This window comes from Patagioenas fasciata, chromosome Z, assembly GCF_037038585.1.
Source record: "Patagioenas fasciata isolate bPatFas1 chromosome Z, bPatFas1.hap1, whole genome shotgun sequence".
Lineage (NCBI taxonomy): Eukaryota > Metazoa > Chordata > Aves > Columbiformes > Columbidae > Patagioenas > Patagioenas fasciata.
In genome coordinates, this window is record NC_092560.1 from 52,771,273 (window position 1) to 52,793,501 (window position 22,229).

A 22,229-nucleotide genomic window follows, 5' to 3' on the forward strand; every position below is an offset into this window, starting at 1 on the left:
ATATGAAAGCATTTGGTTACATTGTTTTCAAATTACTCTAAGCACTTCTAATCCTAGGCAAACATACCAGTGTTTACCAGTCAGTGTGCTTTCTCAAGCATTTCACGGAGACCTTTCAACAGATTTTCTTTTTTTAAACTATTTCTGCCTGCTCCTGTAACTTTTGCTCAAATTACTTGCTCTTTTGGACAAGGAGAGATTAGAAAGTCAGAGAAAGGATTTCTGTATGTACAGTTTTTCCTTTCTGAATTCCCACTGTCACCTCCCTTTGGACAGCACTGGCCAGTGATCTGCACTGGTAGGAAGGTCCTGTGGTTTCTTCCTCGCCCTGTTGCAAGATGTGCATAGAAGTCGTGCAGTCAGTACCGTCTCAGTCCTGACTCCTTCTTTGAATTTAGGGAGTTCTGCCTCAGGATAACTCCAAGGGATCCTTGGAGCCAAACTATGTATGTCAGTACCTCCAGATTAGAAGGCAGAAGATATATGACATCGTAGAAAAGGCGTAGGGCAAATCCTGATTTACCCACAATAAAGCATAATTAAGGGTAGTTGTTTTCTCTACCATCATGCTTCAAAGAAATGGTCTTTGTAGCTAGTATAATAACTGCTATGATGGGCATTGTTCTTCTTCAAAGGCAGACAATTAAAGACTGTAGTTTGGAAATGGATCTAGCTAATTCATTTTTAGTGTTAGCCAGCCTACCCATGTATTTCTGTTGTTGTCTAATGTAGAATAGTGAATTGAAAGAGAAATACGCCCTTTATGCTTTTGTTATTAAGCATGAAATTGGTTGCTTTCTTTCTGGGGAGATTTTCTAAGGTGACTTGAGCAAATGGTTTGAGACATCTGTGTTCAACAAGCTTCACTGAGCCATATCATTGTTGAAGTATATTCTGTCAGCTATGACAACTTTTGGTTGTCATTAAATGTATGTCTCAAATAAGCACAATATCCTACTCTGGATCTTTATACACAGGTTGCTAAAAGCGAGTTCATCTTTCATCTCCAACACTTATCCTTCTGCACTGCTTTATGCATTCCCAAAGTACCTGTCATTCACAAAATTATTCAGAAGATCAGTTTCCTGTTTGAGAAAAACAAATAAATCAGTGAATATAAAATTGTACACAATTTCTGTCTCAAGCTCTTTGTAGTTTTTTAGGTGTAAGAGAAATTAAAGTTTGGGGTTTTTTGGAGGCAGTGTTATATGACATTAATTTCCCAGAATCCATTGCCCTCCAAATACCTCCCACATAAACATGTCTGAAACAATATAAAATAGATTGGGAAATTCCTTGGTAGAATACTGAAGAATTTTCTCAGAAAAAAAAACCAAACAGCAATAATTAGTATGCAGTGACAGTTGTGATAGCTATATATAAGCTCTTTTCTTACATCATTTTCACATTCTCCTCCTCCTGTTTTACACCTTTTGTGTCAGAATGACCTCTTCTGATTTTCCAGTAGAACTTTACTTGCTATCTCCCTTTTACATCTTCAGATCAGTCTGTACAAGCGTAAACCCAGTTTATTAATTTTGAAATTTTCTTTGTCTCTTCTATATTTTGTGTTTTAGAAAGATAAGCCAAGATAAGAAAAAATATTAATTCACTGAAGTTTGTGTTGATGTTTGAATTACCTGGAAAAGAGGCATTGTTATTTAAAAGGATGAATTATTATTTACCCTGTTTACCCTTTCTGTCTTTAGAGAGCCTTCAAATTTCACTCACGTGGGAACAGACCCTCTCTGTGTAGGGCTGTTCCTTAATTCAGGATTTCATGCTACAGACCTCACATTAAAGAACCCTAAAATGTGCTCCTGGATGTTATTAACTTATTAAAACTGTAAAACAGTGCCACCTTGAGTTAAAATTGTTAAATATTGTTTCAGTAATACTAATAAAACAGTAAATAAATATTCAGAACTGGTTTTGATTATCCATCGATATATATATGGGACATCCCCTCTTCCATCTCTTGGAGCCCCAATATTACTGCCAGTGTTGGAGATAAATTGGTGTTAACAAACATAAAGAATTTTCTAAAAGTTTCCCTAGTGTAGACAACACCTCAGTGTCTGTGTACAAAGCTGGAATCACAGTGGTTTGGACCTGGAATGAATGCAAGTCTTAATTGGTTCAAGAGTCTCTGCTGAAGTCATATCACACTGAAGAACCTCAGGCATTTCTTTCAGAGAAGAGTATAATTCCAATGTGAAACTTTGTATATACTTACTTCAGGCCCCCCAAATGATTGTATAGTACATGAGCAATATGGCGAAATACTGCAATTAAAAATATGTTTGATAGATATCGACAGTTGTCAATGCTAATCCCAGGCTTCTTCAATAAAGATGATAGAAAGTGAAGTAAACTCCACAGTAAATTAATTTTTAGAGCAAAGAGGAGAAGTTTCAGTTAAAGGAAAGTAATTTGAATGTGTTCATCCTTTGGTAGCAATGGACTCACCCTAACAGAGTTTGTTCTCATTTATAGAATAATAGAATCCTAGAATGGTTGGGCTTGGAAGGGACCTTCAAAGATCACCTAGTCCAACCCTTCTTTCATGAGCAGGGACATCTTTTGGTAGATAAGGTTGCTCAAAGCCCCATATACTTTGACCTTTGAACACCTCCAGGGATGGGGCATCCACAGCTTCCAGTGTTTCATCACCCTCATCGTAAGGGTGCAAGACCTTGCACTTGGTTGGCATTGTTGAACTTCATGAAGTTCACATTGGCCCAGTCCTCAAGCCTTGTCAAGGTTCCTCTAGGTAGCATCCCTATCCTCAAGCACACAAACTGCACCACGCACCTGAACCACTCAATGTGCAAATTTGCTGAGTATGCACTCAATCTTCCTGTCCATGTCATTAATAAAGATATTGAGCAGTACCCATCCTAATACAAATCCCTGAGGAACACCATTCATTATTCATCTCCATTTGGACATTGAGCTATTGACTGCAACTCTTTGGATGTGGCCATCCAGCCAATTCTTTTTGCATCAAATAGTCCATCTATCAAAACTCTCTATCCAAAATAGGGGCAAGAATATTGTGGGGGACCATGTCAAAGGGCTTACAGAAGTCACATTAGTCATCCACTGATGCAGTCGCTCCATCAAAGACCAGTAAGATTAGTAAAGCATGACTTTCCCTTGTTAAAGCCTAGTTGACTGTCTCTATGCACCTCTCATTCATCCATATGCCTACACATGGCTTCCAAGAGGATGTTTTCCATGATCTGACCATGCACAGAGATGAAGCTGACTGGTCAGTAGTTCCCAAGGTCCAGCTCTTCACCCTTTTTAGAGGGTAAACAATTTAAGCCTAAATGGTAAAGAAGCTTCTTGTTGTGTTGTCAACAAGGGCAGAGGGTACCTTTGAGTTTTGTGCACTGGGAGTTTCCAAGTACATGCCGACAAGGTCTTTAGGTAAAAGTTCCCAAACAGTGTATTCTCTTGTCTGTTTGTCACTTTGTTTCCAGTCTTGCTACTACCTGCAGGCAGGCAATGTTTTTTCAGAGTGGTTACAACTTCATCATAGCATAGCTTAAGTCGCAAGGCACCTTTGAAAGCTGTCTTGTCCGCCTTGCTGTGCTTAGAGCAGTTCCAGTTATACCAGATTGCTCAAGGACCTATTTTCCAAATGAATGCTGCAATAAAGAACATTGCAACCAAGTTACTTCGAGAAAGTGTTATTAGGGAGCCATCAGAATGCTCCCACTTCTTTATCAGCAGGAAATAACTGTGATTCAACCTCAGAGGTTCATAGGCCATTGAAGGATCTATTAAGCATGATAAAATGAGTAAAAGTTCTTGCTGTAGTCCAGATTTCTCAGCTCCAGGGCCTAAGAAGTGTGTTGTTCTCCATTATTCACAGTTTTGTTGTGCTTTGTGACTGCACAGGGATGGAGTTCTTAGAAAACAAAGGTTGAAATACAGAGAATTTAGAGTTAGCACAGGCTGGATACAGATCTGGTCATTAGTCAGAAGCATTAACGGCACTGGTGACTGATAACTGTTTGGAAGTCATCGAGTTTTTCTCCTGGACAGTGGTTCAATGCAGTTAACTATAAAATTTTATTCTCCATCCTGAGAAGGTACAGAGGTAGCAAGCTAGAAAGGCTCAAGAATTTCATTGAAGGAGGTAGCATGGTAATGGGGATCAATGTTTGCCACCTACAGAAGAACAGGAGTGAACAGATACTCTTTTTCTTTCCTGCTAAACCAGTGTGCAGGTGTCAAGTGGTCCAGCAGTGCCACATGGTTCCCAACTGATCTGCAAATGACTGACATCTGCATCCATTTTCCTGCTTACCTGCACCACTGTCTATGTCCCAGCTGTTCAACAGCAGCATTCGTGACTACAGAACATTGGTCACAGCATAAAACTTAAAGGAGTCCATGGTCGTGGTGACAGATACAGAGGAGCTTGACCATTTCATCAGTTAGTTAGTAGTCTTTGAATGCGAGTCACTGCATGTACAGTTCATTTTGTAATGGTACTGCTGTGTGAAATACAACCTTTTGTCACCTCCTATTTGTGCCACCAGTGCTGTAAAGTTCATGTAGCCATGATCATTTAAAGAATGTTACTGTTACCTATATGAGAGACAGGCTCTTGCACACACACCAGGACTGAATTTCTGTAGTAGTTTCCTTATAGAGCTGAAGTGAAAGCCGAGTTCTTTGTTATTTTCATTATACTCAGGACAATTTAAATGTATTCTGATGTTTGATATTAGATTGTAAGGATCACAGAAACTGCTTGTCACAAGGGTAAAGTTTCATCTGTGCGTGAGGTAGTCTTGATTGGTCAGACAAAACTCATATAGTTATCCTATGAGTCTACAGATACTTGTATACCAGATAAAACCCCCCCACACACACCTCTCCTTGCCCGAGATACAGAGATGATGTTGAAAAATTCTCTGAAGTCAACAGATGCTTACAATTGGAAACATGTTGCCAGGATCTTTTTTAGAAAGTTCAAGGTAAATTTTGTTTCCTAAAATAAAATCTATTGATTAAATTGTAAGAGAAGTTGTTTCCTAATTTTCCCCTTTTCTGATTTAGGCCCCTTAGCAGTTCTAGGACATCTGTAAATAAGCAAATAAATAAATACATGTATCGATAAAACTATAAATAAAACTACAGGCCTCTTTATTCACTTTTTGCATTTTCTTTTCCTCAAAAAGAGTGTAGAGCACAACATATGGTGAAGAACTAGTTTTACAAATTTGTCCCTTGCAGTTTACTATTTTCTTTAATGCCAAGGAAATGCTTTGGCACCTCAGGTCTATCAGACAGCATGACACTTCTTTACTAATGTGAATGAAGTCTTCCTAGGTTTTGTGCTCCTCTCTCTTTTTACTTCAGCAACACAGCAACAGGATCATCCAAATCTCTCACATTAAGTATTAAAAGTTAAAGAAATAATTTTGATAATGTAGTTGGAAAAAAAATTATCATCTGTTTTTTACATTTGAGATACTGGTGCATAAAAGAGATATTGTTTGTCCAAGATTATGCCAGGATTATTTGTCTGGAACACAACTAGCTGCTTCACATTCTAGTCCCCTGCCTTAAACTCAGACCATCCTTTACTGATGTTTATAAAAGAATCAAACAGTATTTATTTGACCCAGACTTTTAATGGCCCCTGCCTGAGTTCATAAGTATGGAGAGATGAGCAAGAGGCTTTTCCCTTGGTGCAGCTGTTGAAGACTACTCACATAGCTCCTACTGTGCTGGTGCTTTGGAGGACCCAGGCAGCACTTGGTTTTGCTTCTTGAGGGTACAAGCATCTGAAAACAGAAGAGGAGACATGCCCTGATACACTCTGGCTTACGATTTCAGTATTGTGTAGGGGGAAGCCATGCTGTAAGTGCCTAATCACTAGTGCAGCCTGTGTAGCACACAAGTAGAAAGTAGCAAAAAGAAGGATTGTGCCTACCAGTCTGATTTGCTTTCTTCCCTACTGCTGTGTGGTTAAATGCTGTATTCTAATCCTCTATTAAATGAAGTGTAAATTCATCATCCCAGTTAAGTGAAGAGAAAGTTTTTAAGTCAGTAAGAATATTGCTAAACGTTCTCGGTGTTCCAGTTTGTTTTCTGGAGAAACTGTTTGTAAAGAGATGTTGGAAAGAAAAACAGTGAAAAAAATGTAAGTACCTTATTCTGCTCTAACTGTAGTGAAAGGAAAGAGAAATACATGATTTTACAATGATCCAGGACATATTTGTAACAAAGGTCATTGCTTCTTTGTAGCATCCAATTTTACAATTTTGTCATCAGTAGTTTCTGTAAATGTGTGTTATTAAGGTTAGAAAGTGGAGAAAGCCAAGCAACAAAATAAATGTAAGCTTAAATAAAGTGACGACAAACAAAATATTGATGCCTTTTCCTCTGTCTAGACCCCTGTGTTGAAAGCAGTGTTTTCATAAAACTCAGACAGAATTCATTTCCATACTGAGTGCTTAATAGTTCCTGTCAGAACAAAACAGCTGGCAAACATATGGTATCCATTTCTCTGTATCACTTGGAAAAAATTTTACATGTAAATAAAACCAACATAAAAGTGTAGGCCTTTGAACCTAGAATCTTATACAATACATAAATAAGTCAGTACAGTGTGTTCTTTGTATTGGCCCACTAAGTTGCATGCCTTTTGATTATTATTATTTTCATTTCTTCTTCGGAAATGTATTCTTAAGCACTTCCAAAAGTATTAAGGTAATTTTCAGACATCCATAACTACTAAGCTCTACTAATCTTTCACTTCGGACATTAATGTTGCACTGAAAGTGTATATATCTGTTTCCTTAGGAAGGTGTTCATGGCAAATTGTGTGTTTTGACCACAAATTAGATCCCACTGATATGCAGTTAGCACATGTAACAAATCTGCATTGTTCAAACAGTATTCTTGACTTTCAGAATGCATTAACTCTTAGTGTACATTGAAAAGGGGGTAGAAACTGCTTGAAGGCTTTAGTGGTTTTAGTGCTACTTCTCAAATGAAAATAAGAAAATAAGGAAAATGCTTCTCCAGAGTTCCACTGATTGTGGACATCATAAATATCACCAGCTGGGACTGTATGGAAGAGTGCAAAGATCAGCAGGATTGAATTCAAGTTCAGTAGGATTAAGATTCAGGTACCTTGAGCACCCTTTCTTCTGTGCAAGTCAGATTCACTGGTCCAGCTCCATATCCTGTAGTGCACTGAAATAATGATCTGGAAGATCCAGAGCAAAATATATGTGTATGTGTGCATGTGTATATATGTATATATATATCTACAGCTTATATATATATATATATATATACAGCTTATATATATATAACAGACAGAAAGTTTGACAGAGAAGCCCAACATACAAAGGAAAAGTGGAAAATGAAAAATCATACCTGAATAAGTAGCTTAATTTTCAGATCAGATAATCACAAAATCGTTTCGCTTGGCAGAGACCCTCTAGTCCAATGGTCTTGTTTAAGCAGGGTCAGCTAGAGCAGGTTAAGCCCAGGACTGTGTCCAGTTAGATTTTTAATACCTCCAGGGATGCAGATTCCACAGTGTCTCTCAGCAACATATGTCAGTATTTGACCAGCCTCACAGTGAACAGTATTTTCTTGTGTTCAGACAGAATTTCTTGAGTTTCAGTATGTGTCTTGTCCTGTCAGTCGGCACCACAGAGAAAAACCTCAGTCCCTTTTCTTTGTTGCTTCCTATAATGTAATTATACACAAGAGTAACATTCCTCTTGACCCTTTGCTTCTCCATGCTGAACAGTCCCAGCTCTCAGTCACTGTTCATATGGATTTCCAGTTCTTCTGTGAAAAATACCTCTTGTAGAGATAACAGGCATTTAAAATAAAATAGTTGCTGTTGATAAAACAAATCCACTAAAAAGTTTTGACTAATCCTTTTGTTGACCTCCCTGAAAATCACTCAACTTTTATGATGCATCTCCGTGCAACAAAAAAATTCAGACTAGCATAGTTGGACAGGACCACTGTAAATGCCACTGTGCTCTTATTGATGCCCTTTTCTAGATTGAAACTTCTTTATTTGTAATTAATTACTTTTTCTGTTGTGAATGAAGAAAATTTCTTTTCTGGAGTGTTGAATTCTTCAGCTGTTTTCATAGAGATGCCATTAAATCTACTTAGATATGAATGTGGCATGTTATCATGTAATTCTTGTTTCCGGTGTTTGGTCAGGTGTATCTTTAAAGTGTGTAATGTCACGTCACACATCTGGTAGTAATCACTTCTAAATCACATTCCTCTGTTTCTCTAGTTTCCAGCAGCAGCTGGAACTGTGGAGTCTCAACTCTTATCGGAAGTGCACAGAAACCAACAGGAATTGCAGATGTGTGCAATAAATTCAGACCAGTGAAGAGGGTTTCACCATTAAAACATCAGCCAGAAAGCTCTGAGAACAATCAAAGTGATGACCAGAAGAACCAGAAGGGAGAATACCGGAAAGGCAGTGAGTCTCAGCCTGCACCTCCAAATGATGACCAGAGTCCAGGAGAAGCAGAGAGCCTTAAAAGCAAAAACATCGAGCCCACTGTTCTGCTTGGGGAGCTGGAACACTATGACCTGGATATGGATGAAATTTTGGATGTGCCTTATATTAAATCAAGCCAGCAAGTTGTTCCTTTTACAAAGGTAGCTCCTGAGAAAAAAGGTTTGGGTGTATGTTCAGCAGTGAATGGTCTTAGCAGCAAGACCTGCTCTGCAGGGAGTACAGAGATCTCACCTGCTGAGGGGACGCAATTCTGTGTGCTGTCTCCTGTGAAAGGCTCTCAGCTGCGAAAAATGCAGCCCGTTGTCCTTGATCAGCACAAGCATTTAACAGAAGAATTAGAGCTTTCCCAGCCTTTAGTTAACTGTAGCTCAGTCCATGAATCTGAAACCCAGGGCAAGGGCTTTCTCAGCAAGGCATTTGTTGATCCTCATGGTCACAAAAATGAGAAGACTATGCCAAACTGCCATGTGAGGACTTTCCACCTGCAGCCAGCAGTGGCAGAAAGCAAGCAGCTAGAGGAACTCAGTATGAACTGGAGCAGTGCAGGGGGCCCAGAAGAGAGGAGTGAAGAGGTGAAAAAAATTAAGAGCATCTTAAACATTGTGAAGGAAGGCCAAATATCTTTACTGGTAAGTATAATCTTTTTCATAAAACACATAGAATAAGAGCAATCTGTTATGTGGATTATTAAGCCAACAAAGCTGATGAAGTGCGTAATTTGAACTGCTGCCCTTTTTATCTTGTACACTCCTTAGAAATTGAGCATATGGGCTTCTCAATGGAAAGTTTAAATCTTTAAATCAAATATGTAGCAAACCCAAGATACTAATTTATGTAAACATGGCCAGGCTTTCTAGTTTATATACTACACTGAAACTATATAGAAGGAAGGCCTTTTAACTATTGGGATCACTTAAATATTGAATTTCAATCTGAACTGAGTTTTACCTTTCTCAATATTTGTGGTTTGCTTTGTTCAATTATTGCTGGTTTTGCTCAGTTGTTATTTAGAGGCTGATAATGGGAACAGAGGGGCTTCTGTTGTATTCTGATTATTATTCAGGAGTGTTTATGCTGTCTTGTTGCAGCAGCATTCTCAGGCACGAGCTTTCTCTAAAGCATCTTTGGCCTCTGACCCATATGAAGTTTTTTAGTAAATTCTAGGACTGTGATCAGGCACTATCAACGATGGTTTCCAAAGTAACTAGGTGCAAGTTAACACAGTGATGCAGAGCATGTGATCTCCACTCAGAACGGCTGGTGGAGGCACAGTGGATGTGTAAGAACTGTTTTTGTTAGATTTTGTTTAGCTTCTCTGTTTACCAGTCCAGCTCAAACACAAAAGCACGCTATTAACATAGCAGCGAGAACAAAGGCACGTATTCAAAGACTGGGCAGAAGCAGAATATGAGAAATAAAAGCAAAGTAAATTCACCCTGAAATAAGAATTGGGGTGGGAAAAAAAGCTCATCATAGGTAGGTAGATGAAAGAGAATGCTTATTTTTTTTAAGATAGGTCAAAACCTTTGAATGAAGTAGACTCCTCAGCCAGTACACTGGCAAGTCTGGACAACTCTAGGAACTTAGCAGTGCTACTCCTTAATTCTGTCTTCCTTCTTCTGTTTTCCTTCTGAAGTTTCTCAATTCAATTGTTTTGTCTCAAAATTAGATTTGGGCAGAAAAAATATATTAGGTCATGGTTATGTAGTACTTTGGGTAAATAGTCAAATATATTTTTTCATGGAAACAAACTATCATATCAGAGCTTTCTGTCATGTGTTTTAGCTATATTTTAGATTGTACTTAACAAAAGCTGCCAGTTCAGTGATGAGTAAAATTAATCAAGAACTATTTTTAGAAGTCCTGAATGTTTTCTGTTCAATTACTCATCAATATAATATAAAAGAAAAAAAAAAAGGCAAGAAAACAGACAGAAATTATTAAAATATGGATATTTTTGTAGTTACTTAATTGATCAAACTGCTACAAAGACTTAGAGTTATTCAAGGTCTTGCACTGTTGAAGGACAATTGCATGAGGAGAGAAACTACATGGTGAATCAAGCCAGTGAGCATCCCACCTCTATCCTTTTGCAAATAGTAGCCATGTTCTGTGTAGGGAAATGAAAAGCTCCTGGTTTTGAGTTATATAAGAACATGCCTATGGGGTAGCATCTTTGTATTTGGCATGTGTTTTGAGCTGTGAGGCTTAATGTTCTCTGTATCTTTTTATTCTTAGTTGTAACTAACATAATGCTTTTTTTATTTTAACAGCCACATTTAGCAGCAGATAATCTGGATAAGATCCATGATGAGTGTGACAACAATCTGTTGCATGTAGCAGCATCAAAGGGACACGCAGAGTGCCTGCAGCATCTCACTTCTTTGATGGGTGAAGACTGTTTGAATGAACGGAACATTGAGCAGCTAACTCCAGCTGGATTAGCAATAAAGGTAACTTAGTCAGTGCCTCTACTGTAATGTGACATAAAGCTCATTTAGTTTCTTTCTGTGAAGGCAGTAAGTAATACATCCAGCAGGATGTTATTTTTCAAGCATTTTGTTAACTGAGCGCAGAAGGAACTGCTGGCTAGTACCACATAAGCAGACAAAAATGCACTACCGTTCAGGATATAGTATCAGCTGTATAACATTGACATTTTATATATTGTTGTCAATGCATATATGTTCATTTTTAAATCAGTTAACTGACTAAAAATATTTGTTACATTTGAATGAACTTTCACTTAACTCAGACTCAATCGTTTCTTTAGAGAGCAAAACAGTTTCTTCTGATTTATTTTATCCACTAAGTACCTTAAGAAGAAACAAGGAAAGGGGTGAAATATAATACAAGAGTTTCTGTTTCTTCAAGGTTTTTATTGTTATTTGCTTCTTGGGAAAACTTTAGAAACTGACAAAGGACTAGTGGATTTCAACTTGCAGATTTGCATCTTCGAGACATAATTTCGATGACCAAGGGCCCTGATGCCGGTTTCAGGGTTGTGTTGTTTTATTTTATTTTATTTTATTTTATTTTATTTTATTTTATTTTATTTTATTTTATTTTATTTTATTTTATTTTATTTTATTTTATTTCATTTTTTTGTGGGACAAAGCCAAATTAATACAAAATTAAACTGATTTCTAGTTGTACTAATGAAATGATATTATGAAAACAAGATATTTAGCTTCAATACCTTGGCGTGTGTCCCAACTGCCTAGTTACAGTCTGCCACTTAAAAGTCCTACAATTTTGGTTTGAAATTGTTTTCTTTCTTGTTTTTTCAACCTAGTTGAATAACATGTTTATAAGCCAATAAAACCTTTTGTCTTTTTCTCCAGAAAGGTTGTATTTTTAGTAATTAGTTCCTTTATTTTCTATAATACTTGAGCATGCTTCAAGAAAAGTGTCTAAATGCAAAGGAGTTCTTCATGTAAGTGAGAGTGCACAGGCCCAGGTGTTTCTAGTGATGACCTGCATGGCTGACCTCGTCCTGGATCATTGCAAAGTTTTGTGAGAGCCTGAAAGTAATCTGGCATAACCAAACTTTGCAGCTCTTGATCCTTACTCCCAAAGTGTTTTTGCACAGTGATAGAATGGACTGTATTCTTCTTGCTCTTACTTTATACCATTTCAGCTCCCATAATATTATACCATGTGGGGCATATACCTGTGTTCCAGAAGAATGATGACTATCAGAATGGAAGAAAACTTCTATGCAGGAACATAAATTTCCATGGAAGTGTATTTAAACAATTTAGTGATTATGAATAACTTTTCCCATTAAGGAATGAATTAATTAAGAATAACTCTTTTGATTCAAGACCTCTTTCTGATCTTGAGCTATGAGCTAGGGAGTTAAAATAAAGTGGTATGTTATGGCCAGTCACACTGTTGTGTTCTTGATTTATTTTAATTAACTGTGGATAAATCCTTTCCACATTAGCAAAATTATTCTCTTGATTTTATTAATTCTTTACCTTTATTTTAAAAATGCAAAAATATTTTACTCAGTTGTTATACAAAGGAAAACAAAATAAAATTTACTAGTTATTCATGCTTACTGATGTTTGTACCCAAATATGTTGAGGAGCATTTTTCTAGCATAATAAAAAGAATACAAGTAGTTTCATTGTTTTATTTCATTACTGAAATGGAGAGAAATGGAGGAAAGTAAGCAAACTGGTGTATATTTTTGTGTTTGTATTCATACATTATATATGTAAGGAATAAAACAAATACAAAATTAATTTTATTCAATTTTTTATTTCTCCCATATAATTTTAAGTGGGTTAGTATTTATTGCATTCTTCTCCTTGTTTTTATAAAAATAAAACTGAAACTTGAAATAGATATTTGTTTCATTCTCATAAAGCTTTTTCCATTTTATGCACACAAACAGCTTTTTATGTTATGTGTGTTGCCCCTGTGAGGTTTTAACTGAGCAACTGAAATACTTCTTTCGGCTATGAAGAATATAACAGCCTTTGAAAGCTGAAAAATGAACTAAGAGCCAGTTGTAATGTAGGCTGTGCCAAATTGCATTTACTGAAAAGAGGCTGCAGAAAGAGAAGCTGCTAAAAACTCTTGCCATTACACCAGGCCATAAGCGCGGTCTGAGGAAAATGTTCATCTGTTTCCACAGCGTCTACATCCTGCTTCATAGTAACTTAAAAACTACTAGGAGAGTGTGTAGCATCTTGGGAATCTTCAGACTAGGCTGTGAAAGGTGTTCCAGGCAAGATTCAGCTCCTTATTTGGATTTAAACAGTATCTATTACAGACAGATCTTAATCCATGAGCATTAGGTGTTCAGATCCTACATACATAAGAATGATTTTGAAAGCATGCATTTAATTAGTGATCAATGAAGACATGAGTTTGTAGAGATACTGTTCATTATACTCCAGCAAATGATCTAATTTAGTCATTGAGCTGTGCTGTAGAAGTGGTGGGAACAGAGCTACGGTTTTGCTCCGAACAATCTGGAAATAGGAACCAGATTGTAACCTTAATGACTGACAGAATTATGACTACTTTCACATGGATTGTGACATTAAGGGCTCAGTGATGCACAGAGGCAGCCTCTCATCGGGAGCCAACAACGCCTATTCTGGTGACCAGAAAAGATCCTCCACCACCAGTGGAGAAGACCCTGGATGTCCATCATATGGGAGCCAGAGATGAGGACTGTTGGCAGTGGTGAAACATCTATGGGCAGTAATTCTATGGACTATGTACTTAGAATTGCAAGTGAATGTACTGTTGTATAACTTGGACATCATAAGACCTGATTTATAAATAAACTCATTCTATCTAAGGCAGGAGTTGGACTCCCCTGCTGGGTGCCCTATGATCATGCAGAGTATGTGGGGTGACGAGGGGCTCAGAGTCATGACATGTCATCTATCCTACCAGATGACAATAATAATCAGTCTTTACCTAGGTGGATGGGCCACCTTTACTTAGCCTGGAAAAGGAACATAATATTTGATGTCCACTTTCACATTACCATTTGCACTATAATCAATAGCAAAACTATAACCAGTCCAAGACAGTGAGATAAACAAGTGCATTACATGAGAGCAGAGAAAAGAACACATTTTCAAACAAACTGGAATTTCCTAACACTTTAATAATTCTGATAAGCTTTTCTCTATTTAGTAAAGGTGTTTATAACTGTGTCATGGCTTAACAGGAGGTAGCAATACAACCACGATAGCTGCTCACTTACCCCTCACCCCCCCAATAGGGAAGAGAATCAAAAGGGAAGGAAGAAACTTGGGTTGAGATAAACACAGTTTAATAAAATAGCGAAATACTAATACACTACTAGTAAATATATATATAAAATAGAAATAAAAGATACTCAAGGCAATTCTTCACAAACTCTGTCCACAACTGAGCAGCCAGTCCCAGGAAACAGCACCTGGTCCTGACCAGCTGATCCCAAATAGAGAAAAAACAGAAAAAAGGCAGAAAAGCCCAGAGGCCTCTGCAAAATGGCATACGGCCGACCTAAACATCCCAACCGAACTCCCGAGAGCAAGAAAAGCCTCAGAGAGAGCCTGGAAGATCACAACTCTCTTTAAATATGAAGTATGACACTAATGGGATGGAATACTGTAGTTGATCTGTCTGGATGTCAGTCAAGCTCTGCCCCATCCATGCCCCGCTTCCTTGATGCCTCACACCTGTGGGCAGAGCGCTCAGAATGTCTGTGACTCACAGACCACAGCAATTAAAAACACTAGCTCTGTGCTGGGGTGTTATCTCTTGTTCTCAAACTAAGTCCAAATAATGACCATGCTAGCTATGAAAAAGAAAGGTTTCTAGCTACACAAAGAAATTTAACTCATTTTCAGTCAAATCAGCACAAATTGAAACAGCTGAAATTAAATATTTCTTTTTATTTGTTTAGAATGGTCAGCTGGAGTGCGTTCGATGGATGGTGAGCGAAACAGAAGCTATTGCAGAATTAAGTTGCTCGAAAGACCACCCAAGCCTTATTCATTATGCAGGTTGCTATGGCCAGGTATGACTTTCATTTGCTTTTTCAAATAGTTTACTTAGATGCTCATACAAGAATATTAATTTAAAGCATGTTTATAATTTTGTGGCTTTTGATTACAGGTGTTCTTCATTAATTTAAATGTAGCAAAATATCTTCCCACCTAATCTGTGTTTTCAGTATTTTCCCTCTTCAGTCTTTTTTTTTTCTTTTAAAACTTTAAGTAATGACTGGGAGAATATTAGCTGACACCTAACTTCTCTATAAATCTAATGATGAGAAACCACAGAAGTACAGCATTTCAATGCTTGGCTAATGAGGAAACATATACCACTTAATGGTACCACATTCTCCTCCCAAAAATTCTGTTTTTCCTAAGCAGATCTTGCAATAACCCTTCTTCAAAGGACCTTCTCCAAGATATACTAAGCAAGGAATAGTGATTGGTTATTCTTCTCTAATTTGTCAGCTGAACCTCTTTGTCATGCAGTTTCTTTAACGAACATTAAGGATAGATGTACAAAACCCACTATTTTTGTGTTAATGCTTTTTTTTTTCCCCTCTAACTTGTTCAAAGAGAACAAGGAAAATATAACCACTTAGAGAATTACCTTTTTCTTTCCTGTACAGGTGTGGTTGTCTCACTGAATGTGATTCAACTATTGTGGCGTTTTTCCACTGTTAAGTGATCCTGTCCAAGCATGAATTGATTGGGGGGGACAGAAAGGGGGGCCCAGGTTTGGAATGCTATGGAGTTGGAAGTCTACCCTATCTCCTGCTGTTTGCGTAGCACACAGACATCCTTGTTTTCATTCTATGCAAAGACCTCCTTTGCCTCTTCTCCACTCACCTACTAAGCAGATGTTACTGGTGCAAGTTAGGACACTGCTTGATATACTGATTGTTAGTGTCCTGCTTTCTGTAGCAAGTTTGGCCTGTAAACCTGGTACTGAATATAGGGAGGCTGGGAGCCAGGTCAGAACTGGATTCGAGAGAGGCATGTTTACTATTGGGAAGAAAAAGTTTGGAAGAGAAAGTTTCGTGTGAACTTAACACTTATATCGTCGGTTGATTAGTCCAATTTTGTCCTCATCTCTAAAGATATTTATAAAAACTAAATACAGTGAAGCTTTGTTATTTTTTTTCAGTGAGCTGTGCTGTCTACTGCCAGGAATAGATCTGGCACACTTTATCTAGACTATTTTCAGAGCAGGACGAAAGCTCTATCAGTTAAGAAACACTAGCTACAATCAGCCTCCCATGAAATTTAAAAAGGTGATATATAAATTGCTGCCAAATTTTCTTAGTTAACTGAATCCCAAAGAAAATTCATATGTAATGTCAATTATCTGGGGTTTTTTATAATCCATAAACATATTGTAAACATGAGGGAATGCTAGGGATGAAGGGATGCCAGACTATCTTACCCAAGTGTGTTAAGAAGAAAAAACTTCGAGAAATTCACATGCGTAGTTGGCGCTATTCTCGAAGCTTTAATTCATTTTACTGTTACTTACACAAAAGATAATCCATGTAAACACTGGTCTTAGAAGAATTACAAGAGTAATATTTTTACAAGGAAGACCTGTTATTGAATTGTTTTCTAAAAGAGCCAGTCCATCCATTGTTTCCCCAGGCATTAGACATGTACACCATATTTGACTTCAATAAGTACCATTTAGAATGGGCAGCAAAAGGGAGTTCATAGCAAAGTTCCTATGTTAGATGTCATGGCCTCACTCCAAAGATATCTCAAGGATATTACATTTTTTTCAATAAGATAGGGACCATATATGTTCATTTGATGAAAGAGAAGAACTTGGAGTCAACCTGTAGCCTGGCCAATGTACCTCCTATCAAGGGCTTCCTTACACATGGGATTATACAAGAAGCAACCATGGTTATTGGCAAGCCTCTCCATATCAGGCGTAAGTCATGAGTACATGGCAGATTGTGTACCAGGTGTCTCTGGCACAGTCACCATGTGACAGAAAGGAGATGGTAGTGCAGTCTTAGGTGCACATAGTAGGTCCTAAGAGCTTAACAGGGCTGTTATTTCCAGCATGGATGCTGTGGTAGCAAGGAATGTGCAGGTAAGAGGTAGAGGGTGAGGAATGCCATGGATTGGTTGCCTCAGATCCAGAGAGTCTACGGGAGACTTTGGGGAACCAGAGCTACAGCATGACTGAGGACCTAGAAGGGGTTCTTTGCACCACTTGTCAGTGGTGTAGTGCTGGAGAACACAGTGGGCAAGAGTGTGTGACATTTCAATACACAAATGGCCAACAACACACCTTTTTTACACCTTGGGATGTTTTACCTTCCTGTCTAATGTCGTTTTTGCAAGGATAATACATTGGTTTTGCCTACGCCTATTCCTCTGCTGTGAAGGGATACAGAGAAAGGCAGCTTATTTAATTGAGTGATAGTGCTAGGATGAGGTATAGAGACAGTACTCTCCACCATGCTAATCCTTCCATATGTAGTCCATTTAATTACTTTTCTTTGTTAGTTTTCTTTCTGGTCTAAAACGCAGCTGAAGGAGCCGAAGTCTGCAACTTGTCCCAAAACAGAAATTAACATATTGTGATATTTTTCCAGAATCTCTTTTTAGGAATGTTTAATTATTGTAGGTCTAGAATATAAAGAAATTCTTTACAGAGAGAGTGGTCAGGCACTGGAATGACCTGCCCAGGGAAGTGGTGGGCTCACTGTCCCTGGAGGTTTTTAAACTGAGATTGGACATGGCACTTAGTGCCATGATCTAGTCAATGGACTGAAGTTGGACCAAGGGTTGAACTTGATGATCTCTGAGGTCTTTTCCAACCCAGTCAATTCTGTGATCAGAGGGATGTTAACCACTGCTAAAACATGTAGGTCTTAAAATTATCAGATCTACTGAGTAATTCATCAGTATTTATCTGTTCCTGTTACATAACAAATACATGATTATTTTCCATTATCTTAATCTCATTAATTTTCTTATTATACTTAATTTTGTCTGAATAAATTGAGTTGAAGGCAATAAACCTATTTCTAAGAACACTTTTCTTCGCAGTGCATAGTGTGAGTGTTACTAAAGTGATGTGTGATATTGATTTTTTTTTTTCCAAGGACATGTTTGTTAAAAAAGCATAGTAATTTGAACGAAACACAAACTGTTTGAGTAGGCCTCTGACTTTGTGCCTGTGATCAGTTGATGCACAGACAGACCTAAGTACATATGATTGCATTTAGCCATCCAGGCACTTGATTTCTGTGTTGATAAGATAAATGACTGTCTAGAAAGCATCATTTGCTCCATGCTGATTGTGATCATAAAATTACAGAACATGGTTAACATTCTGGTCCCTATTATGTTCCAAAGTAATATATAATTTCAAAGCTATACTTGTCTTCCAATTCTGCAGAGGAGTTTTGCTAAAATATTTTTCTTTTAATTATTTAAACATAAGGGCAATTTGTAGGAATAGTGTAATCCTCCTCCACTGCTGGCCAACACCACAGGCATCTGGAGAAATTGCTCAGAAGTATTTTAAAAGGGATATGAGATCTGAAGTCATCTCTCCATGCTGACTGTCAGCTATGTTGGGCATTCAGCCAAGGAGAAGTAAAAATACCTATTCCTTCACCCTGTAATATAAACAAAAATGCTGTTAAAGTGGAAATATGAAGAAGATAAGTTCCAGACAGACTAGCCTGCTGAAGTAGTAAACAGAGATCCATGTGCTTGAATGAGCAGGACCATTTGTAGGATAACTAGAAGAATCTGAGGATCCATCTCCTCTTCCTTGACGTTAAATTTTCTGTGGTACTTTTATACAAAATAGAGGTTTATACACAAGGTTCCTAGCTAGAATTTCCTTTTCTTATTTTTATTATTTCTCTTTCCTACCTGATTACTGCTTAGAGTCCTAGATATGGTTTTAATATGTTTTATTTAGGTACACTTCACTCTTACCTGTCGATGATTACGTACTTATGTATCACTGAAGCTACTGAAGTGCTGCAGGTTAAGTCTGTGCGTTGGTGTTTGCCTCATCAACATTAGAATCTACAAAGCTTCTAGAACTGTAACTAGAGCTCCTACTCAGTATAACATGACAGATATCAAGGGAAGATAATAAAAATACATGTTTATATAAAACAGTGTTAAGCTGGATAGTAATTCATTATTTTCAGATATTTAGATGCAAAAACTGCTGTAATCACTTTTTTATGTAACCTATAGATTTATTCTAGTTTTTCAGTATGTATCACATTCAGCAGGTGACAATGAAATTTAATCTGGAGGGGTTGCTAGAGAGAAGATTTTTTCAAATAAACATGCTGGGAAAAATAAGAAAGAAAATAAACTTAGTGCACATATATAAACTCTCCATTGTTCGGAAAGAATTCCCATATAAATGTATGTCACACCTGCATATACACACAAAAAGCAATGTTTAAAAAACAAAAAAATATTAAGTTGGTATCTCCGTTTGGGCTTCCAGACTTCCACTTGCAAGTTTTGCAGTCTAAGTCTCCCCATCTTTCCCAACATGGAGGCACATACAAATGATCCATTAGTCAATACACAGAGAGCTCAGGTTAAAGAGATTTCCTGGTCAGCTCTGTCATCTGCACATACTTCTGTTTTAATTTTCCAAAGAGGCTTGTGAATTTTCACTAAATTTCACAAACTGATTTTCAGATTAACACGCAGGCTGGTCTGCCTCAGGTCTCCTCTCCTCTCCTACAAATTCTCAGAATATGTTACAGTACCCAGGTTTTTTCCTAGTTTGTCTTTTTATAAAACAAAGTATTTTGGTTTATTTCCTTGGGAAAAAAAAAAATAGACCAGAAACAAGGAACTGTTGGACAGGATTAGTAACAGATGACAGTACTGGTATTCCTCTAGTATGTTTAGCTTTTCGTTATTTCTTATATTTCATGACATCTCTTTCCCCCCCCCTTAGGAGAAAATTCTTCTATGGCTTCTTCAGTTTATGCAAGAACAAGGGATTTCACTGGATGAAGTTGACCAGGATGGAAATACTGCTGTTCACATAGCTGCTCAACATGGCTATCTAGGATGCATACAGGTAAACTGATAGCTATATCAGAAACCTCTTTACATCAAACATGGATGACAATGACCATTAAAATTTTATAGGAGATCTTACAAATGGGAATAATTATTGATACATTAAAATATACTAGAAGTAAGAACTTGTAAACCAGTAGGATTCAGACTGAAGTAATGAAAAGCCCTGTTTTTTGGGTTGTATTCTCTATTGTGCTATTATTAGCCTAAAGTAACTTGTATTGCAAGAAAGCATTACTATATTGTTTATACATAAACAGCTTATGTGTATGTTTTTATGTTACAAAAGGCCAGCCAGTGTAAATATGTGTACTTGTCTTACCATTCTGATATTTTCCTTCTGTTTCTTTTTCCGATGAATAGTTGTAGCTCTCTAGCTTGAGGAACGTCTAACAGATAAGTTTATTCTATGTTGAAGGATTTCCACCTTAATTAAACCATCCTTTCCAGACTTGTAATCTGTGAATGTATTTAGGCTAAATAATGCAGTGTGATGATGGTTTCTAACTAATTCTCAATCAGCCTGGCCACTGAAAGCAGTATAGTTCTGTTGTACAGAGCTGCTGAAAAGTGTGATTTGTCCTGCTGAGAAGGCTTACACAACTACAGTACTTTTGGGAGACAGATCTGAATAAACGAGTTTGGATACCTCTGTACAGTACCGGTGTTTCATGCAGACATACCAAAAAAAAGCTGTAGGGTTGAACTGGATAGATAGGTGAAGCATCTCACCTTTTTGTTGAATTGCAGATGTACCCTCTGTCCATCACAGTTACTAGTACTGTTAGTCACAAGAGCACCTTTCAATATTTGGTGTTGTTGGCACTTTGACTGAAAGCTGTTTGGGGAAGAAATAATAATAAAATTATTCCTGGAGACTGCAGAAAGGTATCTGAGAAAAAAATTTGTCATTGGGGAAGAATACATAAAAGAATAAATAACCATAAGGCAGAAAGGCAAGAAACAGAAATCAAAGTGATTTATTCAAGTAGGGGAGGAAAACATGTCTAAGAAGGAGCAGTAATTCTCAGAGTCTGAGAACTCGGATCTATATCAGTAAATACGTTAATCCTGTTACCACACATGGACCGATCCACAACACCTCTTTAGACCACTGCAGATACAGAAGATTAATATTAGTTCAATTCTAAAAGAAATACAGCTCATCAATTCTCATTAGCTAACCTCTTCAGAGAGCTAAGTGTGTTTGTGCACACCGTTATGTTGATGCTTATTATTGTTAGAGCAGTCTATTTGTACGTTTGGACACAGAGAAGACATTACTTCATAAAAACCAGTTTGAGAATGTCACACAATTAAAGGAGAAGGAGGAGGAGGAGGAGGAAAAGGAAAAGGAAAAGAAAAAGGAAAAGGAAAAGGAAAAGGAAAAGAAGTGGCAGTTGAGCTGAATTAATAGACTTGAAGAGAATGAGGTCAAATAGATTTGGATGATGTGACTATCTCTGTGTTTTCTCATTGATGGGACATGTCTTTCTTTTAAAGATGTCAGCAATGGACCCTGTACAAACTCTTATGAGACAAAAATCAATAAATCATCATGCTAAACCTACTTTTTTTATTATTATTGTATTGTAGACAGTTGCAATGATCAGTTGGAAAAAAGTGAATAGAATAAATGTTTATGGTTTACTAGTGAGAAGCACCATTGTGGTAGGATGTGTGCTTAGGGCTGCTAACTCAACAATGCCTCATCAACCTGTACAATGCATTTGAAGCAGAAATGATAGAAGATAATTTTGAACAGAGTGATGACATGCAGGCTGTTTTCATGGACAAAACTGAACCAAAATAAGAAAAACCCTGCTTTCCTGATGAAGAATGAGCCTTAATAAATGGCATAGAATTCTCAAGATTATTTTATTGTACATAAATATACACATCAACACATATTCTATGTTGAAGTGAGGCCATGAGAAATAATTCATTAAAATAAAACAAAAATATGCAGTGTTAGTAATGTCACTTCATTAACACATCACAGTCTTAATGGTAGGTGATGTTTTGTTGTGCTGTGAAAAAAATTAAACCATCTCCCCAGTAAGCTTATAGTCTAATTTAAAACAATGTAT

The 22,229-nt window shown here is 37.3% G+C and overlaps 1 protein-coding gene across 11 annotated transcripts in view; it reads left to right on the plus strand.

The window, feature by feature from the left end:
- SNCAIP (synuclein alpha interacting protein) overlaps positions 1-22,229 on the plus strand; it is a 94,101-nt gene that overhangs the window by 51,797 nt on the left and 20,075 nt on the right. For all 11 annotated transcript variants that reach the window (XR_011736391.1, XM_071801949.1, XM_065861608.2 and 8 more), the window contains 4 exons: positions 8,306-9,168; positions 10,813-10,992; positions 14,964-15,077; positions 20,012-20,137. Coding sequence is in view for 10 of the 11 variants with exons in the window: in XM_071801949.1 (XP_071658050.1) it covers positions 8,306-9,168; positions 10,813-10,992; positions 14,964-15,077; positions 20,012-20,137 (1,283 nt within the window). In the remaining variant the exon portion in view is untranslated. The remainder of the gene's footprint in view (positions 1-8,305; positions 9,169-10,812; positions 10,993-14,963; positions 15,078-20,011; positions 20,138-22,229) is intronic.